Source organism: Salmo salar, chromosome 19 (genome assembly GCF_965601325.2).
Source record: "Salmo salar chromosome 19, fSalSal1, whole genome shotgun sequence".
NCBI classification, from domain to species: Eukaryota; Metazoa; Chordata; class Actinopteri; order Salmoniformes; family Salmonidae; genus Salmo; species Salmo salar.
The window spans coordinates 67,590,172-67,610,592 of NC_138309.1; the positions used below are offsets into that span (position 1 = coordinate 67,590,172).

The 20,421-nt window shown below is 42.2% G+C and overlaps 1 protein-coding gene across 6 annotated transcripts; it reads right to left on the minus strand.

Annotated features, from left to right (window-relative positions):
- Window positions 1–131: 131 nt before the first annotated feature.
- Window positions 132–13,103, minus strand: LOC106579074 (uncharacterized). 6 transcript variants are annotated; one of them, XM_045702590.2, is made up of 4 exons: window positions 9,729–10,153; window positions 8,496–8,702; window positions 2,335–4,439; window positions 132–1,988 (listed from the first exon to the last, which is right to left on the minus strand). In XM_045702590.2, exons 3-4 carry the CDS (start codon window positions 2,522–2,524, stop codon window positions 1,063–1,065), a joined length of 1,116 nt encoding a protein of 371 aa, XP_045558546.2. In that variant the 5' UTR covers window positions 2,525–4,439; window positions 8,496–8,702; window positions 9,729–10,153; the 3' UTR covers window positions 132–1,062. The 6 variants fall into 6 exon arrangements, with proteins under 6 accessions (XP_045558546.2, XP_045558545.2, XP_082822020.1 ...); XM_045702589.2 differs by having other exon boundaries at window positions 132–2,015; window positions 9,729–10,151; XM_082965894.1 differs by lacking the exon at window positions 132–1,988 and adding an exon at window positions 12,996–13,103 and having other exon boundaries at window positions 2,971–4,439; window positions 9,729–9,839.
- Window positions 13,104–20,421: the final 7,318 nt, after the last annotated feature.

A 20,421-nucleotide genomic window follows, 5' to 3' on the forward strand; every position in this document is an offset into this window, starting at 1 on the left:
GTGCGTTTAAGGGGAGGATCAATGAAACAAACCCCAGGACATTATGCTTAGAGGGTAAGGAAACCAATATGTGATTTTGTCATTTGGGTGAACTATCCAATAAGCCTGTAAGTATCAAATGCTGTCACACATCAACCAATTATACATTTATTTGAATAGCTCATCTATGAAACACATGCTGCATACACACTGCCAGTCCATATAGCGTGTATTGATCCATGCTTGATTATGTCAATTACAATAACTCACATTGTAGTGATCTAACCTTAACCTTGGTAAGCGTTTCACAAACACTTCCATGAGTTGACTATTGGGAATGCAGTTAGTGCAGTCTCGTTGTTGGCTCTACAGGCCAGTTGCTGGTTTGATCCTAGTGTGACCGATGTGAAATGGCTAGCTAGTTAGCGGTGCGCGCTAGTAGACGTCACCCGCTCTGAGACTTTGAAGTAGAGGTTTCCCTTGCTCTGCAAAAGCCGGAGCTTTTATGGAGTGACCGGTAACAATGCTTTGTGGGTGACAGTTGTTGGTGTGTTCAGAGGGTCCCTGGTTCAAGCAAGGAGACGGACGAAAGCAACACTGTTACATGAATGCTGTTGACCCGGATCACTCAGTTGGGCTTTGTCCGGAGGAGGTCAAAGTGGGATGAGTGCAGCAATGTAAAATTTGGCTAGCTAGTTAGCGGCGTGCACCAGTAGCGTTCAAAATCGGTGAGGTCACCTGCTCTGAGACCTTGAAGTAGTCGTTTCCCATGCTTTGCAAGGTCTGCAGCTTTTGTGGAGCAATAGTTAATGATACTTTGGAGACAGTTGATGTGTTCAGAGGGTCCCTGGTTCGAGCCCAGGTTTGGGCATGGAGAGGGACAGACAACACTGTTACACAAACTAGTCTCAATTTCACTCAAAAAGTGTGGTCTACGTTATACCTTGTGACCATGTAGTAAGTAAGTGGCACACTACGCTTTGGGGGTACAGCACAAATCACCAACATCCATACAAACAGGCCAAAGTTCAACAAATGCGCTTCACTTTTGATTCAAGGACAATTAATCTGAAAGTCTGAAACTTATTCAACACTAAGATGTCTGACAATGTGAATTCTCTGATGCTTCTTAAGGTGACTGGACTGACTGAAAGTCTTGCCGCACTGTTGGCAGCCATACGGTCTTTCCCCAGTGTGGACCCTCTTGTGTTTCTGCAGGTTCCCAGCGTGACTGAAGCGTCTCCCACAGTGCAGGCAGCAGTAGGGCTTCTCCCCTGTGTGACAGCGCTGGTGGATTCGAAGATTCCCGATCCGGCTGAACGTCTTCCCGCACAGGATGCAGCTGTGGCTCTCCTCACGCCTAAGCAGAGGCCTGTTTTGTCGCCTGGCGTCCTGGACCAACTCTGGGTGACATGTGAAGGGAAACGTGTCCACAAAGGTGTTTAGACCTTCTGCGTTGATGTAGTGCACTACGCCGTGCATTTCCGGGTTGTTCTGCATGGGTTCCGGGGCACTGCGATTATGTGTTGCGCTACTATTCGAGTCTTCGCACTCAAAAAATGGGTTCTGGTCTGGGGTCTCTTGGGGGGCAGAGGAATATTCCAAGTGCTCAGGTTCGGTTTTGATTTCACCCGAGAACAGACCTGGGTGGGGAGGAGAGCTGGGATGGCTTAACATGTCGGAGGACATATGTCCTGTGTGCATGGAGTCTAGGTCGGCGTCACACAGAGAATGAGGCACGTATACAGTCAGGGCTGCCTCCTTCACCCGTGACAACCTCTCGGGGGGAGCTCCGCTACGCTCAGCTAACGTTAGTGTGACGTTACACTCAGTCTCGGAGTCCTCCAAGTGGTCTAGCTCCAGTGAGTTGTTGTACTCCATCTCCAGTCTCCTCCAGGGTTTCTGGGTGAGCAACGGTTTGTCCTCGTGCTGTGTAGACTCTGGGTCCTGCTGCCTCGGCCAGGGGCTGCCCTCGCTTCCCTCCTCCTGCTCGGTTTTACCTGAAATGGCTGTGGGAGCAGGGGCAGACTGTTGAGCTGCCAAAGACAAAGATGGTATCAGAAAACCACACCATAACACCACAGAGGGTAACAATTGTTGATTGGATTAATTTGATCAGGCATATCGCAACGTTTCTCATTTGTCCCCACAGATGAATAACTAAAGGACTATCTAAACATCAGAATTAGACCTAGTTTCTGCTACATGTGTTTTGAGGAAAACTACCCCCAACAACTTGATAGCAGTCTCATCTGAGCAACCCAACAAAATAGACTCAGAGCAGAAACAGAGTCAGGCCCTCCTCATTTTTAGACAACTAGGTCTATTACTTCAACAACAAGCATTGAATCTCACCTGTGTTCTCGCTCTTCATCTTGTCCTGGAGTTCCTGTAGTCTTCTCCTCAGACTCAAGTTCTCTCTCTGAGTTCTGGCTGTTTTCTCCTGATACTCTGACACAGTCTCTTTCACCACCTCCAGAACCTCATGCACTGCCACCGTCAGCAGCTTCGCCACACGGGCATTCAGACGCTCAATTTTCGACATGATTTACAAATTATGTTACAGGACTACGAAGTGCAGTGAATGACTGCGAGAACGTCCAAGTTTGTCATGTAAAAAGGCAGGGCAGGGCTTACTTTGAAGCCATCGATGACCGTCCAATGGTGGCTGTTGTAAGCTAACTAGCTGCTAAGGTTCCAGATCTTAACACGCAGAGGCTCTGACATGCTAACGTTAGCTTCCGACTACATCAATGCCTGTTTTAGCTCCGTTGTTTCTTCTTCGTCGTCGTCTGGGCGATCAACATGCAAGTTCAACATAAAAATGTCTCACCTGTATCCATTTGTGGATAACTGCTGAACTGTTTTGATGTAACACAGGGCTCGTCACTTCCGCAAGTCACGTAAAGGGGCGGTTGGCAGAACGGACGCGCCCTCAAATTCGTGTTTCACTTTGACAGTGATTATCATTTACATTACATGTAGCCCCAACAGTGGAATATATTTTATTAACACATACATATACGTACATTTTGTTTTGGAGAAAAATATGTTTATTTAAAATGACAAGAATTACACACATTCTAATCAAATTGAGAGGTTTACTAGTAGTAAATACCAAATAGGAAGATTCCCAGACCCACACCACAATTGTCAGGAATAATACAGTAATTTGTGGTCTTGCGCATTAATTCTACCTGTGAGATTTGGTGCTGAAAATGTCAATACCAGCTTTCACAATATTGTCAGAAAACCCTAACAAAGATTAGTAATTATGTCAAGTCCAACATAAAGTAAGCAATTCTCTCCTGCTAGATATTATCCTTTCACTTTCCTGAACATTTCCCCCATACACTTAATCTGACCAACTCTAAATTAAACGGAATGTCATAGTTCTCAGTCAAAGATCCCTTACATTGTCGTACATTATGGCACTGATCCTAGGTGAGTGAGCTGGTGCTTCTTGAAATTACTAGAATGACTGAAGCGTTTCCCACACTGGGTACAGCCATACGGTCGCTCTCCAGTGTGGTACCGTTGGTGTATTTTTAGGTAGCCTGACTGACTGAAACGCTTTCCGCACACAGAACAACAGTATGGCTTCTCACCAGTGTGGACCCTCTTGTGTTTTTTAAAATCACCAGCGTGACTGAAGCACCGGCCACACAGAGGACAGCAGTAGCGCTTTTCACTTCCGAGATGTCGCTGGAGTATTCTCAACCCTCCTGCTCCACCAAAGGATTTCCTAAACGGGAGGGTATTGTGCTGTTCCTCAAATCTGTCCAATGCCGATTCAGCATTGTTTCCCAATGCAAATGGTTCCCCTGAGCAATTTTGGTTTGGCTGGAAGTACACAAGTTCATAAGACCCTGAGTTAGGTTGAAGAGGCTCTCGATTGAGTTGGGTCTGGGGTAAAATGTGGCTTGAGCCTGCACAGTCATAAAAATGCTTTGGTGTTGAATATGTGACATACGCTTCCACTTCAGGTTCTGGTTTGATCTCCTCAAAAGTCAGCAGTGGTTGAGAGGCCTGAGGGGAATCGTTTGGGAAAAGTGAGTTTGAAACGGTGTGAGTGGAGTTCATTTGACTCAATAGTGTTTCTGACAGCGCAGTATCAGTCACTAGAGTGTGGTGTTCCTTTACATGTGTATCATGTCCTATCTCAGATTTAAGATCCAACTCTCTGCTCTGTGTGGTCGTTTCTGGTCGTTCCTCGGTCAGCAAGCTCCTTGGGCCACACGCTGAGTGGAACGACCTGCTCTTCTTTTTCAAACTGATAGGAGGAAAGCCAAATGTTTGGACTCCAAAGGGTTTTTCGCTGGTAAGTCCATCATGTGGCTCTGGAGAGAGAATCTCTGTCAACTCCTCTTCAGACGGGAAGAGTTCAGTGTCCTCCCCCAGGGAAAGTTCCTGCTTACAATTCTGCAGCTCAAGTTGGACAGTCACAGTCTGCACAGCACCTGTGAACATGAACAAGATGCATATTGGCTTATAGCAAGGTAATAGGCAATTGACTGGGGGAGGGTAGCTGATGGTGGTCATAAGCAGTACCATTTTATTTGTCCATTGTGAAATGTAAATGTGTCTTTCTGTATTTAGTTTGTTCTCAATTTCCTGGAGACCAAACAAGAGGCTAGCCCCTGGAGCTTGTTAGGGTTGGGTCATTCCATGTCATTTCAGCAAGAGATTGTGTAACTGGCCTGCACAAAATACCCCATAATGTCAAAGTGTAATTATGTTTTTAGACATTTTTACAAATTCATAAAAAATGCAAAGCTGAAATCTCGAGTCAATAAGTATTCAACCCCTTTGTTATGGCAAGCCTAAATACATTCAGGAATATACAATTTGCTTAACAAGTAACATAAGTTGCTTGGACTCACTGTGTGCAATAATTGGTCTTTAACATGATTTTTGAAAGACTACCTCATCTCTGTGCCCCACACATACAGATAATTGTAAGGTCCCTTGGTCAAGCAGTGAATTTCAAACACAGATTCAACCACAAAGATCTGGGAGGTTTTCCAATGCCTCACAAAGAAAGGCACCTATTGGTAGATGAGTACAAATTTAAAAAAAGGAGACATTGAATATCCCTTTGAACATTAATTACACTTTGGGATGGACGTATCAATACACCCAGTCACTACAAAGACACAGGCATCCTTCATAAATTCAGATGCCGGAGAGGAATGAAACCGGTCAGGGATTTCACCATGAGGACAACGGTGATTTTAAAACAGTTACAGAGATTAATGGCTGTGATAGGAGAAAACTGAGGATGGATCAACAACATTGTAGTCACTCCACAATACTAACCTAAATGACAGAGTGTTCAGATTTTTTTTTGTATTTTTTTTTTTAATATTCCAAAACATGCATCCTGTTTGCAATAAGGCACTACAGAAGACCTACAAAAAAGATCCAGAATACAAAGTGTTATGTTTGGGGAAAATCCAACATAAAACATCACAGAGTGCCACTTCATATTTTCAAGCATGGTGGTGGCTAAATCATGTTATTGGTATGCTTGTCATTGGCAAGGAGTAGGGAGGGGTTTTTTTAGGATAAAAAGACACTGAATAAAGCTAAGCACAGGCAAAATCCTAGATGAAAACCTGGTTCAGTCTGCTTTCCAACAGACACTGGGAGACAAATTCACCTTTCAGCAGGACAATAACCTAAAACACATGGCCAAATATACACTGGAGTTGCTTCGACATTGAATGTTCCTGAGTGGCCTAGCTAATTTTTTTAATATTAATGTGCAAATATTCTACAATCCAGGTGTGCAAAGCTCTCAGACTTGCACAGAAAGAATCACCTTTGGCAGCGATTACAGCTCTAACATGTATTGACTCAGGGGTGTGAACACTTATCTAAACAAAACATTTCTGTATTTAATTTTGATATAAATGTGCAAAATTGTCTGAAAACATGCTTTCACTTTGTCATTATGGGGTATTGTGTGTAGATGGGTGAGGGGAAAAAAGCATTTAATCCATTTTGAATTCAGGCTATAACACAATATGACTAGGTATCCCCCTTTCCCCAATGTGTAATAAGTCAAGGAGTGTGTGAATTTTTCTGAAGGCACTGTAAAAAGTCAAATATAGTACCCAACATCCTATTTGGACCCAACTTTTTTTCTAACAATGAGTAAGACATGAGGAATGCAAAGAAATGGTCAAAAGCCACCCACGGTCACACCACACCAATCCCACCCCAAAAATGAGTCTACAGTGTCAGTTCTCTATGGCTGACAAGTAGTATGGAGCTGCAGCTCGGAGAATTGTTTCTTCATCCTATGTAATGTATTCTCAGTGAATTTGGTGGTGTTTTTTCCCCAAATTCAGATAAATTAGCAATTGAAATTGTTATGCTTATGTCCCATCCTACATCCTGATATTACCAGGTTCTAACCACTAGATGGTGCTGTTTCTGCTATTATGTGATTTTTGTTAAATGGATAGTTCACCCAAATTACATATTGGTTTTGTAACAGTATGACAGCAACCCTTGCTTTGGTTGTTTACCTGGCCACCATTTCAAATGCTAACTTTTTTTGCATTTGTGGCACAAATCCAAAGTAAATGGTACCTACAGTTGAAGTCGGAAGTTTACATACACCTTAGCCAAATACATTTAAACTCAGTTTCACAATTCCTGACATTTAATCCTAGTAAAAATTCCCTGTTTTAGGTCAGTTAGGATCACCACCTTATTTTAAGAATGTGAAATGTCAGAATAATAGTAGAGTTATTTATTTAAATCACATTCCCAGTGGGTCAGAAGTTTACATACACTCAATTAGTATTTGGTAGAATTCCCTTTAAATTGTTCACAGCCTCCCCCTTTTTCCTCCAAATATAACGATGGTAATTATGGCCAAACAGTTCAATTTTTGTCCCAATGTGCAGTTGCAAACCGTTGTCTGGCTTTTTTATGGTGGTTTTGGAGCAGTGGCTTCTTCCTTGCTGAGCGGCCTTTCAGGTTATGTCGATATAGGACTTGTTTCACTGTGGATATAGATACTTTTGTACCCGTTTCCTCCAGCATCTTCACAAGGTCCTTTGCTGTTGTTCTGGGATCGATTTGCACATTTCGCACCAAAGTATGTTTATCTCTAGGAGACAGAACGTGTCTCCTTCCTGAGCAGTATGACGGCTGCGTTGTCCCATGGTGTTTATACTTGCGTACTACAGATGAACGTGGTACCTTCAGGCGTTTGGAAATTGCTCCCAAGGATGAGCCAGACTTGTGGAGGTCTACAATTGCTTTTCTGTGGTCTTGGCTGATTTCTTTTGATATTCCCATGATGTCAAGCAAAGAGGTACTGAGTTTGAAGGTAGGCCTTGAAATACATCCACAGGTACACCTCCAATTGACTCAAATTATGTAAATTAGCCTATCAGAAGCTTCTAAAGCCATGACATCATTTTATGGAATTTTCCAAGCTGTTTAAAGGCACAGTCAACTTAGTGTATGTAAACTTCTGACCTACGGGAATTGTGATACAGTAAATTATAAGTGAAATAATCTGTCTGTAAACAATTGTTGGAAAAATTACTTGTGTCATGCACAAAGTAGATGTCCTAACCGACTTGCCAAAACTAATTTGTTAACAAGAAATTTGTGGAGTGGTTGAAAAACGAGTTTTAATGACACCAACATAAACGTATGTAAACTTCCGACTTCAACTGTATATTTACATTTTCATACTTCATATCCAAATCATCTATAACTAACATCATTGAGTTACACAATCAAATTGTAGATACTTTTTTAGGATGATTAGGGTGTTAAGCGTAAAAATGCTAATATTAGGTACCATTGACTTGCATTAGATGTGCCACAAATGCTAAAAAGTTAGCATTTGAAACGTTTGACAACAAAACCAAAGCATGGATTTCTGTCATACATTGTCCATAGACTGCTTACAGGTTAAGGAAATCAACATCATTTAGAAATTTGGTGGAACTATCCCTTTAACATGGGGGGGGGGGGGGTGTCACGGCTATCACCTAATAGCACCTAGTGGTCAGAACCTTGTAATATCAGGTTGTAGGACTGGACATAAGCCTAACAACTTCATACTATGTCAGACATGGAGAACTGATATAATATACTAGTTCTTGGGGTGGGATTGGTGTGGGGTGTTGAGGGTCCGTGGGTGACTTGACAATTTCTTTGGATTTCTTACTCATTGTAAAATAAAAAATAAAGTCCAAATCAGATGCTAGGTACTATATTTATTGAATATTATATGACTCCTATAAATTTAAATGGACAATTTGGGTGCCATCAATTTGCTTAATTTCTAAGAGCTCAAAAGTATATTTAAACAAAATAATGTTGCAGGAATGCTAACATTATCTGTTTAACAACAGAAAACATGTCATAATCTGAGATGGTGGGTGTCAAAATCCTCTTGTGCTTTGAGGTGGAAGACCTAGTTTAGAGTACAATGCGCAAGGGAACATCGACTAGCATACACTTTTACTTCTCGGACTCACCTGTGTTCTCTCTCTTCATCTTATCCTGGAGTTCCTGCAGAATTTTCCTCAGACTCTCATTCTCTCTTTGAGTTCTGGCCGTGTTCTCCTGATACTCTGACACAGTCTCTTTCACCACCTCCAGAACCTCATGCACTGCCACTGTCAGCAGCTTCGCCACACGGGCGTTCAGACGCTCAATTTTAGACATCTTTCGAAGGCTTCCATCTGCTTAATAGATGAGGTGCAAAACTCTTAAAAATCAGCACTAGAAATACACAGTTAAAACGTGGTGTAAAATGTATCACATGAATGAAACAATGCAACTGCTACATATGTTCTGTTCAAGCAACAATGTTGCAATGAATGGAGCGCAAGACTTCCAAGGCAGTGGCTAGGTTTTCATCCAAATGGCGACAGATTTTCATGCGAATATTCTAGAACGCGCATAAAAATATGCCAATTTTCACACCAAATGGATTTATTGCGGATTTAAAACAAAAACAATTATCAGTGCGTGATGGCGTGTTACACACAACATTTACATTGTCATGTACCGAATAACAATCTAAAGTTCAATGTGTTTCAATCGCATTTTCAACTCTACCGATAGTTTTGTCACAATAGCAAATGTGCCTACTCTGGTCTTGGCACCTGCGCTCTATAGCCAAAAGCTCGCAGATACATTGCGGGTAGGCTGTGCGGGTTGTCTATTCTACATGATGAGATTATTATGGATAAGAGCGAGACTATTTGTATTTGTCAAGCATCGATCATCATGTCCCCAGACTAATACCCTCGATATTAATTGGAAAGCAGCATCAAGCTCAACACCGTGCACTTTCACCACCATGTGAAGTTCATCGTAACTTATTTCATATGTATCTTAATAAACTGTATGGTTTCCCGAGTCGTACTAGTGGGAGGACCACACACACCATATCATCGCGTGACTCCAAATGTACTTCGATATGATGGTTATATCAACATTTGCGCATAAAGGCGTTTCCACCGCCATTTCCATCATAATGAATTTTACCGACACAAAAAGATACAATGTAAAAATAAAAAAAAAAGCTAAATATCTGTCGGCATTTATAAAATTACAAACTTCCACAGCTGTTGCGATATTTTTATACTAAGGGACTTTCCTCTTATAAAAACTGGATGGAAACGTGGTTAATGACAGATAGTTACATTACATTTTCAAGACGGGTAACGTTACAAGGATAAAAACGATTTATGGAACCTTACCCATTTGATTTCTCCTCTCACTCCTTCGAGCATGGAATCCGCCTGAAATGCAAGTTAATCACAAACCGACTATTGTGCTAGGGTGTCCGCCAGATTCTTGATTCGATATCTCTAGACGGGGACATTTAACAACATATTAGAGAAAGATTGGACATAAACAACATTTGTCAGATCATCGTCTCGTCAGCAACACTAATTAAATACTTCCGGGTCATAGAATTTCAAAAGAGTTCAAAATAAAAGTGCCTTTCGACATAATCAAATCAAAATGTATTTATCAAATGAACCGAATACAACAGGTGACAGTGAAATGCTTACTTTACAAGCCCTTAACCAACAATGCAGTTTTAAGAAAAAGTAAAAAACAAAAAGACCAAATAATTAAAGAGCAGCAGTAAAATAACAGTAGCGAAGCTATATACAGGGGGTACCGGCACAGAGTCAATGTGTGGGGGCACAGGTTAGTCGAGGTAATTGAGGTAACATATACATGTAGATAGAGTTAAAGTGACTACAGTGTGCATAAATAATAAACAGAGAGTAGCAGCAGAGTAAAGGGGGGGGGGGGGGACAATGCAAATAGGACGGGTAGCCATCTGATTAGATGTTCAGGAGTCTTATGGCTTGTGGGTAGATACTGTTAAAAAGCCTTTTGGACCTGGACTTGGCGTTCCGGTATATCCTTGCCGTGCGGTAGCAGATAGAACAGTCTATGACTAGGGTGGCTGGAGTCTTTGACAATTTTTAGGGCCTTCCTCTGACACCGCCTGGTATAGAGGTCCTGGATGACAGGAAGCTTGGCCCCAGTGATGTACTGGGCCGTACATACTACCCTCTGTAGTGCCTTGCGGTCGGAGGCCGAGCAGTTGCCAAACCAGGCAGTGATGCAACCAGTTAGGATGCTCTCGATGGTGCAGCTGTAGAACCTTTTGAGGATCTGAGGACCCATGCCAAGTCTTTTCAGTCTCCTGCACTCTTCACGACTGTCTTGGTGTGTTTGGACCATGATAGTTTGTTGGTGATGTAGACACCCAGGAACTTAAAGCTCTCAACCTGCTCCACTACAGCCCCGTCGATGAGAATGGTGCTCGGTCCTCCACAATCATCTCCTTTGTCTTGATCACGTTGAGGTTGTTGTTGTCCTGGCACCACACGGCCAGGTCTCTGACCTCCTCCCTATAGGCTGTCTCATCGTTGTTGGTGATCAGGCCTACCACTGTTGTGTCATCTGCAAACTTAATGATGGCGTTGGAGTCGTGTCTGGCCATGCAGTCATGAGTGCAAAGGGAGTACAGGAGGGGACAGGGCACACACCCGTGGGGCCCCGTGTCGAGGATCAGCGTGGCGGATGTGTTGTTACCTACCCTTACCACCTGGGGGCGGCCCGTCAGGAAGTCCAGGATCCAGTTGCAGAGGGAGGTGTTTAGTCCCAGGGTCCTTAGCTTTGTGATGAGCTTTGAGGGCACTATGGTGTTGAACGCTGAGCTGTAGCATTCTCACTTAGGTGTTCCTTTTGTCCCGGTGGGAAATGGCAGTGTGGAGTGCAATAGAGATTGCATCATCTGTGGATCTGTTAGGGCGGTATGAAAATTGGAGTGGGTCTAGGGTTTCTGGGATAATGGTGTTGATGTAAGCCATGACCAGCCTTTCAAAGCACTTCATGGCTACAGATGTGAGTGCTATGGGTTGGTAGTCATTTAGGCAGTTTACCTTAGTGTTCTTTGGCACAGGGACTATGGTGGTCTGCTTGAAACATGTTGGTATTACAGACTCAGTCAGGGACAGATTGAAAATGTCAATGAAGACACTTGCCAGTTGGTCAGCGCATACTCGGAGTACACGTCCTGGTAATCCGTCTGGCCCTGCGGCATTGTGAATGTTGACCTATTTAAAGGTCTTACATCGGCTACTGAGAGCGTGATCACACAATCGTCCGGAACAGCTGATGCTTTCATGCATGTGTAACAGATGTGAAATGGCTAGTTAGTTAGCGGTGGTGCGCGCTAATAGCGTTTCAATCAGTGACATCACTCGCTCTGAGACTTGAAGTAGGGTTTCCCCTTGCGTTGCAAGGGCCGCGGCTTTTGTGGCCCGATGGGTAACGATGCTTCGTGGGGTGTCAGTTGTTGATGTGTGCAAGGGTCCCTGGTTTGAGCCCAGGTTGGGGCGAAGAGAGGAACGGAACCTACACAGTTACACATGCTTCAGTGTTGCTTGTCTCGAAGCGAGCATAGAGGTAATTTAGCTCGTCTGGTAGGCTTGTGTCACTGGGCAGCTCGCGGCTGTGCTTCCCTTTGTAGTCTGTAATAGTTTGCAAGCCCTAACACATCCAACGAGCTTTGGAGCCGGTGTAGTACGAGTCCATCTTGGTCCTGTATTGATGCTTTGCCTGTTTGATGGTTCATTGGAGGGCATAGCAGGATTTCTTATAAGCTTCCGGGTTAGAGTCCCGCTCCTTGAAAGTGGCAGCTCTACCCTTTAGCTCAGTGCAGATGTTGCCTGTATCCATTGCTTCTGGTTGGGGTATGTACGTACAGTGATAAGAGAACAGTGACAGAAGCCAGTGATAAGAGAACAGTGACAGAGAACTGTTGACTGCCAAGGGCAATGAATTCCATTATCTTGGCGTTAATGGATTTCACCTTTGAGTTGTTTGGCTGAAATTTTCTTACTCTTTGAAATGAATGCTCGACCTGAACTTGTTTTGTTGTTGGAAGTGTGCGTTTAGTATTTTTCTGCTTTTGTTCTCTGTAGCGCTGTATTTTTAGTTGCGTCATTACGTCATCTACTTGCATTATATAGGTATGCACGTCAGCTTTGACATCGGTTTTGCACATGGCATTAAACTAGACATCGGCATTTTTAGCTAATATCGGCCGATTCTGATATGCTTACTGATATGTCGTGCATCCCTAGTGTTATTTCATAGTTTTGATGTCTTCACTATTATTCTACAATGTAGACAATAGCAAAAATTAAGAAAAACCCTTGAATGAGTAGATGTGTCAAAACGTTTTAATGGTACTGTATACATTCTACAGACCCTTCTGAATTATTCCAAACCCAACTTTTACATTACATTGGCACATAGAATAGTTTTTTCTCTATAAGCCACTATGAAATGTACAGGCCTAAAGTGTATTGCATTGGGACCAATGGAATGGGTGGAGTAGAAAGGGCTGCTAGGTATTTATACCACAGTCATCCAAGAAATAACACCATATTGTGTCTGCATTCCAAAAAAAGGACACACCCTCCTCCACTTACCCTCGCCTTATGCCCTTGGGGGAATCCCCGTCACCATCTTGGCCGTCGGTCCAAATGATTAGCCAAACAAAAGAACTTCGCAAACTAAGCCCATCAGCCCTCGTTTTTGATCAAATAGCGTATTACCACAGACTTTTATTTTTAAATAAAAATGGAAAACTGGAAGTCTTAATGTTGCTGTAGGGACACTAATTTTGCTGCCTTGACGCCAATCGTCTTTATGCTGCTACATTGTAGCAAAAAGCCAATGTTTTACTGCCACCTACTGAGTTGGAGATTTAGAGCAGGCCGCGATAGTAGTCAAAGGGCCAACCACCAAAAATGTGTTGTTCCGTGACCCAGGAAACAAAACTGTACAATTTCAACAACATTACGTATATAATGTTATGATTATGAACACTGTGTTTTTCAAAACTTGTAAAGGTTGCACATTATTTTCTTATTTTTAATAAAAGTTAGGACTTTTTGCATCGAAATCATAGCGCATTTTCGGTAATTTCCTATACTTTTGTTGCAGAATTGCACATAGAACACATAACTATTTGTGCGCTCGGTGTTCGTCCTTGCATATTATTATTGTATTTATTTTATATAGCGTCTTTCATTATACAGATAATCTCAAAGACACTTAAAAACAAAAGTACATGTAGTTCTTGGGCTGGACAATAGTCTTCAACAGAGGCTGGCGCGTTAAGGTCACGTTCTTCTCAGGTGGGTCGTTCGCGAACGAACGGCTCTATTTGAACGGATCTTTTCTAACGTCGGGAGCACAATAGCATCGGCGAAAGAGCCGTTCATTTGGCTTCTGATTTGCATAGTGCTACTACGTTTTCTTTTTACAAAATAATTCCCTAAAGAGGGTGAATCGTCACTGCAGAAACAATAAATAGGTTAGTGGGGATAGTGTGTCAATCTGGTCCATACTGATTTTTTCAGTGCGTAAATTCACGATCTGACATAATGGTAGCCTACTTTTTGGGTTTTACACTTTTCCCCCCGTGGTTCAAGAATCTAGATCGATGTTTAAGCATTTTGAAAGAAGAGACGTTTGGGAGCCAAATGAGCCGGCTCTTTTACGTGAACAGATCCAAATGAGCATGCTCACCGCAAAATACTCGGAATGCCCAACACTAGCACATACAATGATGCCAATTTAGCAATTTTGTTGCAAGATTTAGCAACTTTTCAGAATACCCTGGCAACTTTTTTTTCAAACAGCACCTAGCAACAAATGTAGCTACTTTTAAAATGTTATTTTGAACTTTTAGCAACTTTTGAAAAGTGACTCAAACGCTAAAATGCACGGATTTTCCCTGTAAATGACACAAAAACGATTTTCTCTGTCACACACTCAGTCACAACACACATGCCTGGCTGCAAAAGTGCATTGTGAGTGACGTCAGAAGCAGGCGCTCAGCTCGTGCACAGGCAGCAGAAGGCCAGCAGCAATTTCAGCAAATTGCAAATCATTGTTGGCTTTCTGCAGCAGCAGTAATACGGGTTCGACGAGACAAACCCAATGAATATAGTTGGTCACGAATGTTTGATCTTGAACAGAACTTACAACATCAATCAACATGTCTCAATCACAATTGTACAGAAAAGAGTGGGAGTTTGTACCTGAACAAAATGTCAAATCATATTCTTTGAGTAACGTTATTGTGTATTCTACGTAACGACGCAGTTTTACGTTATCACGCAATGACATCACATCGTCATTTAGCAACAAATAAACCTGCCTCTAGCAATTTACCCTGAAAATTAGTTGGCAACACTGAGCACATAGGCCAAGCATCCTTAAAGTCAGTCAAGAGCTTTCACTCTCCACCCTCAGCCACACTGTTCTCATGGGGGAGAAGTCAGAAAATACAGGTTCCAGAGAATTCGGAACCGCATTCGTAATTCTTACATTTAAATTGAAGTCATTTAGCAGACATCCAGAGTGACTTACAGTAGTGAGTGCATACATTTTTGTATTTTAGTGTACTAGTCCCCAGTGTGAATTAAACCCACAACCCTGGCATTGCAAGTGCCATGCTCTACCGACTGAGCCACACAGGTTACTATCTAATAATATATGTTTTTGACAAATATTGAATAAATGCTCAACAGTTCCTAATATCTGGTTTGTCAAGTCATTGTTATGTATTAGGATCCAATATAATCAGATATTAATTTTAATGGCATAAACATAGACATCATACATGTCAATATGCAATGGGACCAGGGAGGACAACAAGGTGTGCCTCCGTGACACTAGAATTGTTGTAATCTACACAATGAATATTGGTTTGTGAATATTATTACATGTGTACTATCAAAGTTAGTCTGCAGTCAGGGTTAGTAGAATTTCTTTATATTAATATTTGGTTCAGTAACATGAAAAATTCTCAGGACACTAAACTGCCACAATTTTGCAAAAAACAAACTTATTGCAATCACACTTCATCTGCATGTTACTGTTCAATTTTAAAGTGTTGTTAGTTTGATTATTGTACAACTCTGACACAATAATGTCTACAGAAAACATTTAACTACATTACCTTATTTCAAACGTTGTGCCCTGCTGAACAGGTCCCGTATTATTGGCAACAGTGATGTACATTTTTGATCACCCCGGCTGGAAAGCTGAGAGACATTGGAGGATGATTTGAAGGTCATTTGTAATGGTGATAATTACGAAGAAGTTTTATATCTAACAGGACCACGAGAAGGATAGACCTGTCTCTAGTCTATTTTTACTATGAATTTATGGGTACAATTTGTTTTTTTATTTTTATTAAGGGTAGTAATTCGAATTTGATTTGCAGTGTTGTTTTTACACATTAGTCACTATGTGAATTATGTGTCAAAATGGGGGAATGAAATTTTTTTTTGATTTTTTTTTGGATTGAAGTTTATACACCTTGAGTGATATATAGAAATGTATTGAGTGATGTATGAAGGAGTGCATTGTTGCATTGTTTGTTCTGTTTTGTTTTGATACATCTCACCAGATTGGGTCTGCTGGATAATCGGGATAACTTCCTGATTATATGACTGTGCGATGAGGTTGACAGCGTGATAATTTGAAAAATGGTTTCAACAGAATGTGATGTTATTTTTTTCCTTTGACATGTGCTTTGGAGATTTGCAATAAGAATATTGGTAGTAGTAATAGTTTGTCATACAGTAGATCATTTGTTTGGATTTCTTGAATGCTTGTCTGGATTTGCTGAATCAAAGATGCACTGAACTGAATTGCTGTTTTGATCTGTCCTTTCTCGAGATTATGGATTGTGACTACAGGTGGTATCTAGATACATGGAAGGGAATTTGACCAAATAGGGTGTGGACCTCAAAACCCCCTCTAACCACCTGAAGAAATGGCGTTCACTACGGCCCTGTCTTGCACCACTTCTATCGAGGGACCAACAACCGGTGTACAGCATCCAGTTGAAGTTATCAACTGCCTTTTCTCTCTGGAGTGAAAAATAAGTCTACTTGGACTGATCATGGAGAGAGATCCATTCCAAAACTTCTCTCATATTGCTGGTATACTGGTTGGCAAATGTACGAGACATAATGAGTTGTGGTGGGTTTCAGGTGAGACATTGAAATTGGGACATTACCATGGGCCATCCACGTTGAACTGTAAAGCTATCTGAAGACAATGAAGAAGACACCAGAAGATTGAGTGCCGGAGAAGGGAGGGGGTTGGTCAACTGTGCCCGTAATTGATTTAGACTTGTCTAAAATTGTTATTTGGGTTATCAGATTGATGGGGGAGGTCTACACTGCTGAATTTATAGTGATTTAGGCTAAGAATGCATTGCATCTGTAATTATAACCCTGATGAGTTAGTTGGGTTAATCATAAGGTGAATATATTGTATGTTAATATGGATGTACATTCTGCCAGTGTTGATGTATGTTAAATTGAGGGGTTTAAATTTTGTGTGATAGAACCAATGTGAATCACTGAGCAATGTCTTTCAACATTTTGGTTGGATAATTAATTGGGTTTTGAATTATGATTTGGAAACTGAATGATTTTTAAAACTGACTGATTGATTTGAGTAAGTTTTAGTATGTTAAAAACTATTCATGTATTATGGATAGATTTTTTAGATTGTTGTTATGCTAATGATGACATGGGTAAAGAAGTTGTGTACTATGTTGAGACTATTCTCAGCATGCCTTGGTGAATGGAGGGGTGAACTCTGATCCTGAGAGTGAAACTGATCCTAATCCATTTGATTTATATCCATTACTAAATTGAAATGTTTAATGATAATGCTCAGGAACTATAGCAGGTTTATGCTAATGGCCCATAGAGTCCATAGGTGATGCCTTATACATAGTGGGATCATGATGCTTGTCCTGGGTCATGTTCATTAGGCACTAAAGGGAATAAATGTATTTTTAAACCTTGTAATTTTACTTTTAAATTGAGAGAATTCTCAAAATGGGGGAATGTGATAGAAAAATTAGGTATTTACCTGATTTGTTTAATATTAATAGTTAGCAATTAATACATAACAAATAGGAGGATATTTCTGTCCTGTTAGTGTCTGTGTTTTTATGGTCTCCACTCTAGTTCCCTGCAGCTAATCTGGGCTTATGGTCACCAGAGATGGCTTGAGCTGACAAATGAGTTAAAGACTGCATTACATAGACAAGATGTGGTGTGTGTAACCAAAATAGCCAGGAGGAGTTTAGAACAATTCCGCATTGTCTCTAAATCATCCTTGCATCTGGGAAACTAAGCCAGGGAGGGGTTAAGACAACACCCACGTGCAGATAATGACAGGATGAACCCAGAGTGTCTTATGATGCTCCTTGGTCTGCATGAGCGGGGTTGAATCAACCATGACTGAGCATTGTTAGTGTCAGCTATATATAGTACTCTGCATTTGTGTAAAGGTTAGGTTACTCTGTCCAACACTCAAGGGTGGGGAGGGGGAGGGTTGACCAGCCTCATTATTGCAATAATTAATCGATATTAAAGAAAGATGATTGTTTGAAGAAATGACCAAATCTCTCTCAGTACTGAATTTCCACGACAGCTTGCAATTGCGTGTATTATTATTTCAATTAGAGGAAATAAATTGTACATTTTACAGGTTATGATCAAAACAACGACCAATTCTCTGACTTATAAAGAGAGAGGGAGAATGATAGAAGAGGGAGAATGTTAAACAGGGACTTCGAACAGATATCTCTGTGTTGTCTTTGATAACATAGCCAATTTTGACTTTGTGGCTGTGTCATATGTGGCTATATGTACCAGTCAAAAGTTTGGACACACCTACTCAATCCAGGGTATTTCTTTACTTGTACTATTTTCTACATTGTAGAATAATAGTGAAGACATCAAAACTATTAAATAACACATGGAATCATGTAGTAACCAAAAAAGTGTTACACAAATCAAGATATATTTTGTTTGAGATCCTTCAAAGTAGCCACCCTTTGCCTTGATGACAGCTTTGCACACACTTGGGATTCTCTCAACCAGCTTCATGAGGTAGTCACCTGGAATGCATTTCAATTAACAGGTGTGCCTTGTTAAAAGTTAATTTGTGGAATTTCTTAATGCGTTTGAGCCAATCAGTTGTGTTGTGACAAGGTAAGTGTGTGATGGATTCTGTTAAAATGTAACATGTTTTAAGTTAAACTGTAGTTTGTATCATGTTTAGTGATTGATTACTGTGAGTATTAATGGAGTTTAGGCCATGAAACTGTGTGTATGCTAATTTGGAAAGGTTGACCTAATCAGATAAGAGGAAATTGCCTTGGATCAGAGAGCAGGGTCAGGCCCAGGACAGTGAAGATGGACGGGATATGATTCTGACGTTGTGAATGAGAACTCTCTCCCAAGTGGACATTCTCTCTTTCTCCCCTGACCCATCTGTCTATCTCCTCATTTGAATTCCATGCTGTCACAGTTACCAGCCCTTTCAAGCTTAACATCCTTATCATTTATCCCCCTCCAGGTTCCCTTGGAGAGTTCATCAATGAGCTTGACGCCTTGATAAGTTCCTTTCCTGAAGATGGCTCACCTCTCACAGTTCTGGGTGACTTTAACCTCCCCACGTCTACCTTTGACTCATTCCTCTCTGCCTCCTTCTTTCCACTCCTCTCCTCCTTTGACCTCACCCTCTCACCTTCCCCCCCCCTACTCACAAGGCAGGCAATACGCTTGACCTCATCTTTACTAGATGCTGTTCTTCCACTAATCTCATTGCAACTCCCCTCCAAATCTCCGACCACTACCTTGTATCCTTTTCCCTCTTGCTCTCATCCAACACTTCTCACTCTGCCCCTACTCGGATGGTATTGCGCCGTCCCAACCTTCGCTCTCTCTCTCCCGCTACTCTCTCCTCTTCCATCCTATCATCTCTTCCCTCTGCTCAAACCTTCTCCAACCTATCTCCTGATTCTGCCTCCTCAACCCTCCTCTCCTCCCTTTCTGCATCCTTTGATTTTCTCTGTCCCCTATCCTCCAGGCCGGCTCGGTCCTCCCCTCCTGCTCCGTGGCTCGACGACTCACTACGAGCTCACAGAACAGGGCTCCGGGCAGCCGAGCGGAAATGGAGGAAAACTCGCCTCCCTGCGGACCTGGCATCCTTTCACTCCCTCCTCTCTACATTCTCCTCTTCTGTCTCTGCTGCTAAAGCCACTTTCTACCACTCTAAATTCCAAGCATCTGCCTCTAACCCTAGGAAGCTCTTTGCTACCTTCTCCTCCCTCCTGAATCCTCCTCCCCCTCCCCCCCCCCTCCTCCCTCTCTGCGGATGACTTCGTCAACCATTTTGAAAAGAAGGTTGACGATATCCGATCCTCGTTTGCTAAGTCAAACGACACCGCTGGTCCTGCTCACACTGCCCTACCCTGTGCTTTGACCTCTTTCTCCCCTCTCTCTCCAGATGAAATCTCGCGTCTTGTGACGGCCGGCCGCCCAACAACCTGCCCACTTGACCCTATCCCCTCCTCTCTTCTCCAGACCATTTCCGGAGACCTTCTCCCCTACCTCACCTCGCTCATCAACTCATCCTTGACCGCTGGCTACGTCCCTTCCGTCTTCAAGAGAGCGAGAGTTGCACCCCTTCTGAAAAAACCTACACTCGATCCCTCCGATGTCAACAACTACAGACAAGTATCCCTTCTTTCTTTTCTCTCCAAAACTCTTGAACGTGCCGTCCTTGGCCAGCTCTCCTGCTATCTCTCTCAGAATGACCTTCTTGATCCTAATCAGTCAGGTTTCAAGACTGGTCATTCAACTGAGACTGCTCTTCTCTGTGTCACGGAGGCTCTCCGCACTGCTAAAGCTAACTCTCTCTCCTCTGCTCTCATCCTTCTAGACCTATCTGCTGCCTTTGATACTGTGAACCATCAGATCCTCCTCTCCACCCTCTCCGAGTTGGGCATCTCCGGCGCGGCCC

Coding starts and splice junctions, on each gene's coding strand:
- LOC106579074 (XM_082965893.1), bottom strand. Junction 4,440..8,495: donor GATGAAGAGAGAGAACACAG/GTGAGTCCGAGA, acceptor TCATGTTCACAG/GTGCTGTGCAGACTGTGACT.